Below are 13239 nucleotides of genomic sequence, written 5' to 3'. Positions count from 1 at the left end.
ACATCGAGGGGCGCCGCGACCCACATCGCGACCCACATCGAGGGACACTGCGACCCCCATCGCGCCCCACATCGGGGGGTGTCGGGACCCACATCGAGGGTTATCGCGACCCACATCGAGGGGCGTCGCGACCCACATCGAGACCCACATCGAGGGACACTGCGACCCCCATCGCGCCCCACATCGGGGGGTGTCGGGACCCACATCGAGGGTTATCGCGACCCACATCGGGGGGCGTCGCGACCCACATCGCGCCCCACATATAGGGGCGCCGCGACCCACATCGCGACCCACATCGCGACCCACATCGAGGGTTATCGCGACCCACATCGCGACCCACATCGCGACCTACATCGAGGGTTATCGCGACCCACATCGCGACCCACATCGGGTGGCATTTACCCCCCACCGACGGCTCCCGCCCCCCCAACCCCCCCTCCCACCCCCCCACCCCACACTCGCCCCCCCCACCCCCCACTCGCCCCCCCCATCCCCCCCTCCCCCCGCCCCCACTCGCCACTTTCCCCCCCCTTTTAGCCCCGATTACGCCAATACCCCTTGGAGGGGGGTGAGGGGGGGGGTGACCGGTATCGCTTTACCTCCGGGGGGGGGTTGGGCCCGTCTCGAGTATCCGGATTAACGATTAAAAAACAAATAAATTGATATAAACCGAGGGCGCGTTTGGCTCCGAATTTCCCAGAACTCCCCGGGGGGGGGGGGCGGGGGGGGGTTGGCCCCGAGCCCGGTTTCGCAACCGGAGCCGCCGCGTTTGTCCCGGGTCAAAAGGACCCGGGATATTGCATAAAAATGACAAAAAAAGGCGTAAAACCGGTTTAATTTATTAATTTTTAGATTAAATCCGGATTAAGGGGGAAGGGGAGACCCCCCCAGGGGGGGTTTTAGCCCCTCGTGGTGTAAACGCAAAGCGGGACCAGGCGCCGAAGGGTTAATCCGATGTGGCGCAATCCCGGGCGAAAAGCGAATTCTTGTGGTGTTTGTTTTGTTTTCTGCCTCAAAAAGGAAACCGGATCTGGGCGGGTTTGGGGAGGAATTGATCCGGAGGGAGGGGAGGGGGAGGGGGAGGCGATGGGGTGGAGGGGGGATGGGGAAGTGGGGTGGGGGAGGGGGATAATCCGGTCTGGGTGCAAATGTGAACGGTGCAAGGGTTTAACCCGGTGTAAATGGAAAAAGAAGGGGGAATAATCCAGTTTGGGTGCAAATCCGGATTGTTCAGTGGTTTAATCTGGTGCAAATGCAAAAGGAGGGAGGAATAATCCGGTCTGGGTGCAAATGTAAATGGTGCAAGGATTTAATCTGGTGCAAATGCAAAAATGGGGAGAAATAATCCAGTTTGGGTGCAAATCCGAATGGTTCAATGATTTAATCCGGTGCAAATGCAAAAAAGAAGGAGGAATAATCCGGTTTGGGTGCAAATGTGAATGGTTCAATGATTTAATCCGGTGTAAATGCAAAAAGAAGGAGAAATAATCCAGTTTGGGTGCAAATGTGGATGGTTCAATGATGTAATCTGGTGTAAATGCAAATGGAGGGAGGAATAATCCGGTTTGTGTGCAAATCCGAATTGTTCAATGGTTTAATCGGGTGTAAATGCAAAATTGGGGAGAAATAATCCGGTTTGGGTGCAAATCCGAATTGTTCAATGATTTAATCCGGTGCAAATGCAAAAGCGAGGAGGAATAATCCAGTTTGGGTGCAAATGTGAATGGTTCAATGATTTAATCCGGTGTAAATGCAAAAGCGAGGAGGAATAATCCGGTTTGGGTGCAAATCCGGATTGTTCAATGGTTTAATCGGGTGTAAATGCAAAATTGGGGAGAAATAATCCGGTTTGGGTGCAAATCCGAATTGTTCAATGATTTAATCTGGTGTAAATGCAGAAGGAGGGGGAAATAATCCAGTCTGGGTGCAAATCCGGATTGTTCAATGATTTAATCCCATGTAAATGCAAAATTGGGGAGAAATAATCCAGTTTGGGTGCAAATCTGAATTTTATGATTTAATCCGGTGCAAATGCAAATGGAGGGAGGAATAATCCGGTTTGGGTGCAAATGTGGATGGTTTAATGATTTAATCCGGTGCAAATGCAAAATTGGGGAGAAATAATCCAGTTTGGGTGCAAATGTAATTGGTTCAATGGTTTAATCTGGTGTAAACGTAAAATTAGGGAGGAATAATCCGGTTTGGGTGCAAATCCGGATTGTTCAAGGATTTAATCTGGTGTAAATGCAAAATTGGGGAGAAATAATCCGGTTTGGGTGCAAATCCGGATTGTTCAATGATTTAATCCAGTGTAAATGCAAATGGAGGGAGGATTTAATCCAGTTTGGGTGCCCAGGTGCCCCCAAGACCCCTGGGTGCCCCCCCGGACCCCGGTGGCCATGGGGGGATCCAGGTGGCCATGGGGACCCAGGTGGCCGTGGGGGGACCCAGGTGGCCAGCGGGGGGGGACCCAGGTGGCCAGGAGGGACCCAGGTGGCCAGGGGGCACCCAGGTGGCCAGGAGGGACCCAGGTGGCCAGGGGGGACCCCGGTGTGTGTGGGGACCCTCCATGGAAGGGGACCTTGGGTCATGGGTGCCCAGGTGGGACCCAGGTGGCCATGGGGGGACCCAGGTGGCCATGGGGGACCCAGGTGGCCAGGGGGGACCCCGGTGTGTGTGGGGACCCTCCATGGAAGGGACCTTGGGTCATGGGTGCCCAGGGGGGACCCAGGTGGCCATGGGGGACCCAGGTGGCCATGGGGGGACCCAGGTGGCCATGGGGCACCCAGGTGGCCAGGGGGGACCCAGGTGGCCAGGGGGGACCCTCCATGGAAGGGGACCTTGGGTCATGGGTGCCCAGGGGGGACCCAGGTGGCCATGGAGGACCCAGGTGGCCAGGGGGGGACCCAGGTGGCCGTGGGGGGACCCAGGTGGCTGTGGGGGACCCAGGTGGCCAGGTGGGACTCAGGTGGCCCAGGTGGGACCCAGGTGGCCAGGGGGGAACCCAGGTGGCCATGGGGGACCGAGGTGGCCATGGGGGACCCAGGTGGCCATGGAGGACCCAGGTGGCCAGGGGGGACCCAGGTGGCCAGGGGGCACCCAGGTGCCCAGGTGGGACCCAGGTGGTCATGGGGGGCCCAGGTGGCCATGGGGGGACCCAGGTGGCCATAGGGGACCCGGGTGGCCAGGGTGGACCCAGGTGGCCATGGGGGGACCCAGGTGGCCATGGGGCACCCAGGTGGCCAGGTGGGACCCAGGTGGCCATGGGGGGACCCAGGTGGCCAGGGTGGACCGAGGTGGCCGTGGGGGACCCAGGTGGCCATGGGGGACCCAGGTGGCCAGGGTGGACCCAGGTGGCCGTGGGGGGACCCAGGTGGCCAGCGGGGGGGGACCCAGGTGGCCAGGAGGGACCCAGGTGGCCAGGGGGGACCCAGGTGCCCAGGTGGGACCCAGGTGGCCATGGAGGGACCCAGGTGGCCAGGGGGGACCCGGGTGGCCAGGTGGGACCCAGGTGGCCATGGGGGACCGAGGTGGCCATGGGGGACCCGGGTGGTCAGGGGGGCACCCAGGTGGCCATGGGGGACCCAAGTGGCCATGTGGGACCCAGGTGGCCAGGGGGCACCCAGGTGGCCATGGGGGACCCGGGTGGCCAGGGGGGACCCAGGTGGCCAGGGGGGACCCAGGTGGCTGTGGGGGGACCCGGGTGGCCATGGGGGGACCCAGGTGGCCAGGGGGGACCCCGGTGTGTGTGGGGACCCTCCATGGAAGGGACCTTGGGTCATGGGTGCCCAGGGGGGACCCAGGTGGCCATGGGGGGACCCAGGTGGCCAGGGGGGACCCGGGTGGCCATGGGGCAAATCCAGGTGGCCAGGGGGGACCCAGGTGGCCGTGGGGGACCCAGGTGGCCAGGGGGGACCTGGGTGGCCATGGGGGCACCCAGGTGGCCAGGGGGGGTCCCCTGGGTGCCCGGGGCCCGCAGCCTCGGGTCGCTGCTGCCACCTGCTGGCCCCACCTCGGACACGCTGATGTGATACCCCCCAGGGACCCCCAAATACCCCCCCAGGGACCCCCAAATACCCCTCAGGGACCCCCAATACCCCCCAAGGACCCCCCAAACCCCCCCAGGGACCCCAAATACCCCCCCAGGGACCCCCAAAATACCCCCCAGGGACCTCCCAAACCCCCCCCAGGGACCCCCCAAACCACCCCAGGGACCCCCAAACCCCCCCCCAGGGACCCCAAATACCCCCCCAGGGACCCCCAATACCCCCCAGGGCCCCCCCAAACCACCCCCAGGGACCCCCAAACACCCCCCAGGGACCCCAAATACCCCCCAGGGACCCCAAATACCCCCCAGGGACCCCCCAAACCCCCCCAGGGACCCCCAAATACCCCCCAGGGACCCCCAAACCCCCCCCCAGGGACCCCAAATACCCCCCCAGGGACCCCAAATACCCCCCAGGGACCCCCAAACCCCCCCCCCAGGACCCCCCAAACCCCCCCAGGGACCCCAAATACCCCCCAGGGACCCCCAAATACCCCCCAGGGACCCCAAATACCCCCCCAGGGACCCCCAAATACCCCCCAGGGCCCCCCCAAACCACCCCAGGGACCCCCCAAACTACCCCAGGGTGCCCCTAAACCCCCCCAGGGACCCCCAACCCCCCCCCAGGACCCCCAAACCCCCCCCAGGGACCCCCAAATACCCCCCAGGGACCCCCCAAACCACCCCCAGGGACCCCCAAACACCCCCCAGGGACCCCAAATACCCCCCAGGGACCCCCCAAACCCCCCCAGGGACCCCAAATACCCCCCAGGGACCCCCCAAACCCCCCCAGGGACCCCCCAAACCACCCCCAGGGCCCCCCCAAACCCCCCCAGGGACCCCCAAACCACCCCAGGGACCCCCAAAACCACCCCCAGGGACCCCAAAACCACCCCCAGGGACCCCCCAAACCCCCCCAGGGACCCCCAAACCCCCTCAGGGACCCCCGAAACCCCCCCAGGGACCCCAAATCCCCCCCAGGGACCCCAATACCTACCCAGGGACCCCCAATTTCCCCCCAGGGACCCCAAATCCCCCCCAGGGACCCCCCAAACCACCCCAGGGACCCCAAAATACCCCCCAGGGACCCCCCCAAACCCCCCAGGGACCCCCCAAACCCCCCCAGAGACCCCCAAACCCCCCCCAGGGACCCCAAATACCCCCCAGGGACCCCCTAAACCCCCCCAGGGACCCCAAATACCCCCCAGGGACTCCCCAAATACCCCCCAGGGACCCCCCAAACCCCCCCAGGGACCCCCCAAACTACCCCCAGGGCCCCCCCAAACCCCCCCAGGGACCCCCAAACCACCCCAGGGACCCCAAAATACCCCCCAGGGACCCCAAATACCCCCCAGGGACCCCCAAAACCCCCCCAGGGACCCCCAAACCCCCCCCAGGGACCCCCTAAACCCCCCCAGGGACCCCAAATACCCCCCAGGGACCCCCCAAAATACCCCAGGGACCCCAAATACCCCCCAGGGACCCCAAATACCCCCCAGGGACCCCCCAAACCACCCCAGGGACCCCAAAATACCCCCCAGGGACCCCCCCAAACCCCCCAGGGACCCCCCAAACCCCCCCAGAGACCCCCTAACCCCCCCCAGGGACCCCAAATACCCCCCAGGGACCCCCTAAACCCCCCCCCGGGACCCCAAATACCCCCCAGGGACCCCCCAAACCACCCCAGGGACCCCCCAAACCCCACCTGGGAGCACCCAAACCCCCCCCAGGGACCCCCAAATACCCCTCAGGGACCCCAAATACCCCCCAGGAACCCCCCAACCCCCCCCCAAGGACCCCCCAAACCACCCCAGGGACCCCAAAACCCCCCCAGGGACCCCAAATACCCCCCCAATACCCCCCCTCCGGGTATCAGAAGGGGCACCCAAGTGTCCAGGGGTGGCACCCATGGGTGGGGGGGGGGCACCCATGGGTGCGGGGCGGGTTCTCCGGACCGTGATGCCCCGGTGCCGCTTGTTCATTTGCTCAGTAATTAAGGGGGGGGGGGGGAGGGGGGTGGGGGTGGGGGGTGGGTGCCCCATAACCGGCCACCTGGGTGGGTGGGGGGGGGGTCACCCAGTGCCTTGGGTCCCTTTTGGGTGGGGGTCCCCCAGTGCCTTGGGTGCCTTTGGGTGGGGTGGGGGGGATCCCCCAGTGCCTTGGGTGGGGTGGGGGGGTCCCCCTGGACCTCTTGGGTGGGGGTCGTGGGGAGGGGGTACCCCAACATCTGGGTCCCTCTGGGTGGGGGGGGGGGGACAGGGACCCATGGGTGCCCTGGGGGGGGGGGTCGCAGGGGGATGGGTGGGGGGGGGTGGGGGCGTCTGGGGACCTCTGAGGGGTGGGGAAGGGTCTCCAGACCTCCTGGGTCCTTGTTGGGGGGGTGGGAGATGTTTGGGGGGGTCTTGGGGACATTTGAGGTGTCACCCTGGGGGCACCCACCACCCCCACCCCCACCCACCCCCCGCCTTGGTCCATGGGTGCCCTCCCCCCCCCCCCACCCAATTCTATTGTTCTGGAGAACAAAAGGCCCCAATTATCTGGCGCAGGAGAGCAAAGGGACCCGGGTGTCCCCAAGCAGGGCCCGGCCCGGCCACCTGGGTTGGGGGGGGGACCAGGATGGAGGGGTGGGGGGATGGAGAAGGTTGGAGAAGGTTGGGGGGATGGAGAAGGTTGGAGAAGGTTGGGGGGATGGAGAAGGTTGGGGGGATGGAGAAGGTTGGAGAAGGTTGGGGGGATGGAGAAGGTTGGGATGGAGAAGGTTGGGGGATGGAGAAGGTTGGAGAAGGTTGGGGGGATGGAGAAGGTTGAGGGGATGGAGAACGTTGGAGAAGGTCGGGGGGATGGAGAAGGTTGGAGAAGGTTGGGGGGATGGAGAAGGTTGGAGAAGGTTGGGGGGATGGAGAAGGTTGGGATGGAGAAGGTTGGATGGATGGAGAAGGTTGGGGGGATGGAGAAGATTGGGGGGATTGAGAAGGTTGGAGAAGGTTGGGGGGATGGAGAAGGTTGGAGAAGGTTGGGGGGATGGAGAAGGTTGGGATGGAGAAGGTTGGATGGATGGAGAAGGTTGGGGGGATGGAGAAGGTTGGGGGGATTGAGAAGGTTGGAGAAGGTTGGGGGGATGGAGAAGGTTGGAGAAGGTTGGGGGATGGAGAAGGTTGGGATGGAGAAGGTTGGGGGGATGGAGAAGGTTGGATGGATGGAGAAGGGTGGGGGGATGGAGAAGGTTGGGATGGAGAAGGTTGGGGGGATGGAGAAGGTTGGATGGATGGAGAAGGCTGGGGGGATGGAGAAGGTGGAGGGGATGGAGAAGGTTGGGGGGATGGAGAAGGTTGGATGGATGGAGAAGGGTGAGGGGATGGAGAAGGTTGGGGGATGGAGAAGGTTGGAGAAGGTTGGGGGGATGGAGAAGGTCGGAGAAGGTTGGGGGGATGGAGAAGGTTGGGAGATGGAGAAGGTTGGGATGGAGAAGGTTGAGGGGGTGGAGAAGGTTGGGGGGATGGAGAAGGAGATGGATGGAGAAGGACATGGAGAAGGTTGAGGGGGATGGAGGAGAACATGGATGGAGAAGGCTGGGGGACGGAGAAGGTTGGGGGGATGGAGAAGGTTGGGGGATGGAGGAGGTTGGGATGGAGAAGGTTGGGGGGATGGAGGAGGTTGGCTGGATGGATGGAGAAGGATGGATGGAGATGAACATGGATGGAGAAGGTTGGGGGGATGGATGGAGAAGGACATGGATGGAGATGGACATGGATGGATCAATGGAGAGGTGGATAAATGGAGAAGACCAGGCTGGGGGGGTGGAGAAGGGCATGGAGGGGTGGAGAAGGTTGGAAGGTTGGATGGATGGAGAAGAGCATGGAGAGACGCATGGAGAAGACGACTGGCTGGATGAATGGAGAAGGATGGAGATGGAGATGGAGATGGAGATGGAGATGGAGATGGAGATGGAGATGGAGATGGATGGAGAAGGATGGATGGAGAAGAAGGTTGGAGGGATGGAGAAGAAGTTTGGAGGGATGGAGAAGGATGGAAGGATGGAGAAGGTTGGATGGATGGAGGTTGGATGGATGGAGAATGGAGAAGGTTGGAGAAGGTTGGAGAAGGTTGGATGGACAATGGGTGGATGGAGAAGGTTGGAGAAGGTTGGAGAAGGTTGGGGGGCTGGAGAAGGTTGGGGGTGGCCGGAGGGATGGACCCCACTGGTGGCCACAGGGACAGTAGAAGACACCACTAAGGCCCCCCCACCCCCACCCCCACCGGCACCACCCGGACCCACATCCTGCCCCAGATCTTATCTCTACCCTGGGGGTCAGGGGGCCAACAGGCCCCGCCCCCCTCCGCGGGAACCAATGGGGTGGGACCGGGGGGGCGGAGCCAGCACGCCATTGGTTGGTGTCACCCCCTTGGGCTCTACAAAAGCCTGCAGCCATTGGAGGAGCCACAGTGGCCCCGGCAGGGTGAGTCCGTGGGGGGTTGTGGGGTCTATGGGGCAGGGGGGGTCCCCTACGGGGTCTATGGGGCGGGTTGGGTCCCCTACGGGGTCTATGGGGCGGGTTGGGTCCCCTATGGGGTCTATGGGGCAGGTTGGGTCCCCTATGGGGTCTATGGGGCAGGGGGGTCCCCTATGGGGTTATGGGGTCTATGGGGCAGGGTGGGTCCTCTATGGGGTCTATGGGGCAGGTTGGGTCCCCTATGGGGTCTATGGGGCAGGGTGGGTGTCTATGGGGTCCATGGGGTCTATGGGGCAGGGTGGGTCCCCTATGGGGTCTATGGGGTCTATGGGGCAGGGGGGGCCCCTATGGGGTCTATGGGGCAGGGTGGGTCCCTATGGGGTCTATGGGGCAGGGTGGGTCTCCTATGGGGTTATGGGGTCTATGGGGCAGGTTGGGTCCCCTATGGGGTCTATGGGGTCTATGGGGCAGGTTGGGTGCCCTATGGGGTCTATGGGGCAGGGTGGGTCACCTATGGGGTTATGGGGTCTATGGGGCAGGGGGGGTCCCCTGTAGGGTCTATGGGGCAGGGGGGTTCCCCTATGGGGTTATGGGGTCTATGGGGCAGGGTGGGGCCCCTATGGGGTCTGTGGGGCAGGTTGGTCCCCTATGGGGTCTATGGGGCAGGGTGGGTGTCTATGGGGTCTATGGGGTCTATGGGGCAGGGTGGGTCCCCTATGGGGTCTATGGGGCAGGCTGGGTCCCCTATGGGGTCTATGGGGTCTATGGGGCAGGGTGGGTCTCCTATGGGGTCTATGGGGTCTATGGGGCAGGGGGGGTCCCCTATGGGGTCTATGGGGCAGGCTGGGTCCCCTATGGGGTTATGGGGTCTATGGGGCAGGGGGTGTCCCCTATGGGGTCTATGGGGCACAGTGGGTCCCCTATGGGGTCTATGGGGCAGGGTGGGTCCCTATGGGGTTATGGGGTCTATGGGGCAGGGGGGGTCCCCTATGGGGTCTATGGGGCAGGTTGGGTCCTCTATGGGGTCTATGGGGCAGGGGGTCTCCTATGGGGTTATGGGGTCTATGGGGCAGGGTGGGTCCTCTATGGGGTCTATGGGGCAGGTTGGGTCCCCTATGGGGTCTATGGGGCAGGTTGGGTGCCCTATGGGGTCTATGGGGCACGGGGGGTCCCCTATGGGGTCTATGGGGCAGGGGGGGTCCCCTATGGGGTCTATGGGACAGGTTGGGTCCCCTATGGGGTTATGGGGTCTATGGGGCAGGTTGGGTGCCCTATGGGGTCTATGGGGCAGGTTGGGTCCTCTATGGGGTCTATGGGGCAGGGGGGGTCCCCTATGGGTCTATGGGGTCTATGGGGCAGGTGGGTTCCCTATGGGGTCTATGGGGCAGGGAGGGTCCCCTATGGGGTCTATGGGGTCTATGGGGTGGGGTGGGTCCCCTATGGGGTTATGGGGTCTATGGGGCAGGGGCGGTCCCCTATGGGGTCTATGGGGTCTATGGGGCAGGGGGGGTCCTCTATGGGGTTATGGGGTCTATGGGGCAGGTTGGGTCCCCTATGGGGTCTATGGGGCAGGGTGGGTGTCTATGGGGTCTATGGGGTCTATGGGGCAGGGTGGGTCCCCTATGGGGTCTATGGGGCAGGGGGGGTCCCCTATGGGTCTATGGGGTCTATGGGGCAGGGGGGGTCCCCTATGGGGTCTATGGGGTCTATGGGGCAGGGGGGGCCCCTATGGGGTCTATGGGGCAGGGTGGGTCCCTATGGGGTCTATGGGGCAGGGGGGGCCCCTATGGGGTCTATGGGGCAGGGCCCTCCCTCACCATCCTCTATGGGGCAGATGGGGCCTCCCCGGACGTTGCTCCTCTGGCTTTGCGTCGCCCTCCAGAGCCGTGAGTCCAAATGCCCCCAAATCCCCCATTTTCACCCCAAATTCCACCCCCTCCACCCCCCTCCTCCTGCCCCACATCATTTCCGCCCCAAATCCGGCATTTCCACCCCCAAACCCGTCATTTCCAGCCCCAAATCCGGCACTTCCACCCCCAAATCCGGCATTTCCCACCCCAAATCCGGCATTTCCAGCTCCAAATCTGGCATTTCCACCCCCAAATCCGGCATTTCCAACCCCAAATCCAGCATTTCCAGCCCCAAATCCGGCATTTCCCACCCCAAATCTGGCATTTCCAGCTCCAAATCCGTCATTTCCCACCCCAAATCCGGCATTTCCACCCCCAAATCCGCCATTTCCACCCCCAAATCTGCCATTTCCAGCCCCAAATCCGGCATTTCCGGCCCCAAATCTGGCATTTCCACCCCAAATCCGGCATTTCCAGCCCCAAATCCGGCATTTCCCACCCCAAATCCGACATTTCCACCCCCAAATTTGGCATTTCCAGCTCCAAATCTGGCATTTCCACCCCCAAATCCGGCATTTCCTGCCCCAAATCCGGCATTTCCACCCCCAAATCCGGCACTTCCAGCTCCAAATCCGGCATTTCCACCCCCAAATCCGACATTTCCCACCACAAATCCGGCATTTCCAGCCCCAAACCCGTCATTTCCACCCCCAAATCCGGCATTTCCTCCCCAAATCCGCCATTTCCGCCCCCAAATCCGGCATTTCCACCCCAAATCCGACATTTCCACCCCCAAATCCGGCATTTCCAGCCCCAAATCCGGCATTTCCACCCCCAAATCTGCCATTTCCACCCCCAAATCTGCCATTTCCACCCCCAAATCCGTCATTTCCCACCCCAAATCCGGCATTTCCAACCCCAAATCCACCATTTCCAGCCTCAAATCCGCCATTTCCAACCCCAAATCCAGCATTTCCACCCCCAAATCCGGCATTTCCACCCCCAAATCCGGCATTTCCAGCCCCAAATCCGGCATTTCCACCCCCAAATCCACCATTTCCAGCTCCAGATCTGGCATTTCCACCCCCAAATCCGGCATTTCCTGCCCCAAATCCGGCATTTCCACCCCCAAATCCGGCACTTCCAGCTCCAAATCCGGCACTTCCACCCCCAAATCTGGCATTTCCCACCACAAATCCGGCATTTCCAGCCCCAAACCCGTCATTTCCAGCCCCAAATCCGCCATTTCCTCCCCAAATCCGCCATTTCCGCCCCCAAATCCGGCATTTCCACCCCAAATCCGACATTTCCACCCCCAAATCCGGCATTTCCAACCCCAAATCCGCCATTTCCACCCCCAAATCCGGCATTTCCACCCCCAAATCCGACATTTCCACCCCCAAATCCGGCATTTCCAGCCCCAAATCCGCCATTTCCACCCCCAAATCCGCCATTTCCAGCCCCAAATCCAGCATTTCCTCCCCAAATCCGGCACTTCCAACCCCAAATCCGCCATTTCCAGCTCCAAACCCCTCATTTCCAGCCCCAAATCCAGCATTTCCTCCCCAAATCCGGCATTTCCCGCCCCAAATCCGGCATTTCCAGCCCCAAATCCGACATTTGCACCCCCAAATCCGCCATTTCCAGCCCCAAATTTGGCATTTCCAACCCCAAATCCGACATTTGCACCCCCAAATCCGCCATTTCCAGCCCCAAATTTGGCATTTCCAACCCCAAATCCGCCATTTCCGCCCCCAAATCCGCCATTTCCAGCCCCAAATCCGGCATTTGCAACCCCAAATCCGGCATTTCCAGCCTCAAATCCGCCATTTCCACCCCCAAATCCAGCATTTCCACCCCCAAATCCGGCATTTGCAACCCCAAATCCGGCATTTCCAGCCTCAAATCCGCCATTTCCAACCCCAAATCCGGCATTTCCAACCTCAAATCCAGCATTTCCCACCGCAAATCCGCCATTTCCAGCCCCAAATCCGGCACTTCCACCCCCAAATCCGGCACTTCCACCCCCAAATCCGGCATTTCCAACCTCAAATCCGGCATTTCCAACCCCAAATCCGGCATTTCCAGCCCCAAATCCGCCATTTCTGCCCCCAAATCCGGCATTTCCGCCCCCAAATCCAGCATTTCCACCCCCAAATTTGCCCTTTTCAGCCCCAAATCCCCTTCACCACACGGCGTTGACCTCACCAAGCTCCGGGTTGTCTTCTCCAGGCGCTGACCCACCTGCCCAGGGCGAGGCCAAGCTCTGCTCCGGGCTGCGATGCGCAGCGGGGACCACCTGCAAGATGGCCGACGGTGGCCCCAAATGTGTCCCGTTGCCTTCATGCAAGAACTTCCGCTGTGGAGAAGGAACCCAGTGCAAGATGGTGGACGGGTGGCCCAAGTGTGTCCCAGTTCCATCGTGTAAGAACTTCCGCTGTGGAGAAGGAACTCAATGCAAGATGGTTGATGGGTGGCCCAAGTGTGTCCCAAGACCATCATGCACCAAGATCCGTTGTGAGGTGGGAACCCAGTGCAAGATGGTGGACGGTTGGCCCAAGTGTGTCCCACTTCCATCATGTAGGACCTTCCATTGTGAAGCTGGAACCCAATGCAAGATGGTGGACGGGTGGCCCAAGTGTGTCCCGTTGCCTTCATGTAAGAACTTTGACTGCAAGGAGGGGACACGGTGCAAGATGGTGGACGGGTGGCCCAAGTGTGTCCCAGTTCCATCGTGTAGGACCTTCCGTTGTGGAGAAGGAACCCAATGCAAGATGGTTGATGGGTCACCCAAGTGTGTCCCAGTTCCATCGTGTAGGACCTTCCGTTGTGGAGAAGGAACCCAGTGCAAGATGGTTGATGGGTCACCCAAGTGTGTCCCAGTTCCATCATG

At 61.8% G+C, this 13239-nt stretch overlaps 1 protein-coding gene across 1 annotated transcript; it reads left to right on the top strand.

Moving 5' to 3' along the window:
- The first annotated feature begins 8881 nt into the window (after positions 1 to 8881).
- LOC137677436 (prisilkin-39-like) lies at positions 8882 to 12585 on the top strand. The gene is made up of 5 exons (XM_068424739.1): positions 8882 to 8998; positions 9134 to 9295; positions 9437 to 9570; positions 9856 to 9948; positions 11952 to 12585. Exons 1-5 carry the CDS (start codon positions 8882 to 8884, stop codon positions 12583 to 12585), a joined length of 1140 nt encoding a protein of 379 aa, XP_068280840.1.
- Positions 12586 to 13239: the final 654 nt, after the last annotated feature.

The sequence above is a fragment of the Nyctibius grandis genome, unplaced genomic scaffold (assembly GCF_013368605.1).
Source record: "Nyctibius grandis isolate bNycGra1 unplaced genomic scaffold, bNycGra1.pri scaffold_59_arrow_ctg1, whole genome shotgun sequence".
NCBI lineage: Eukaryota > Metazoa > Chordata > Aves > Nyctibiiformes > Nyctibiidae > Nyctibius > Nyctibius grandis.
Note: the sequence above shows the minus strand (reverse complement) of the source record. Positions and strands in the feature narration are given on the sequence as shown.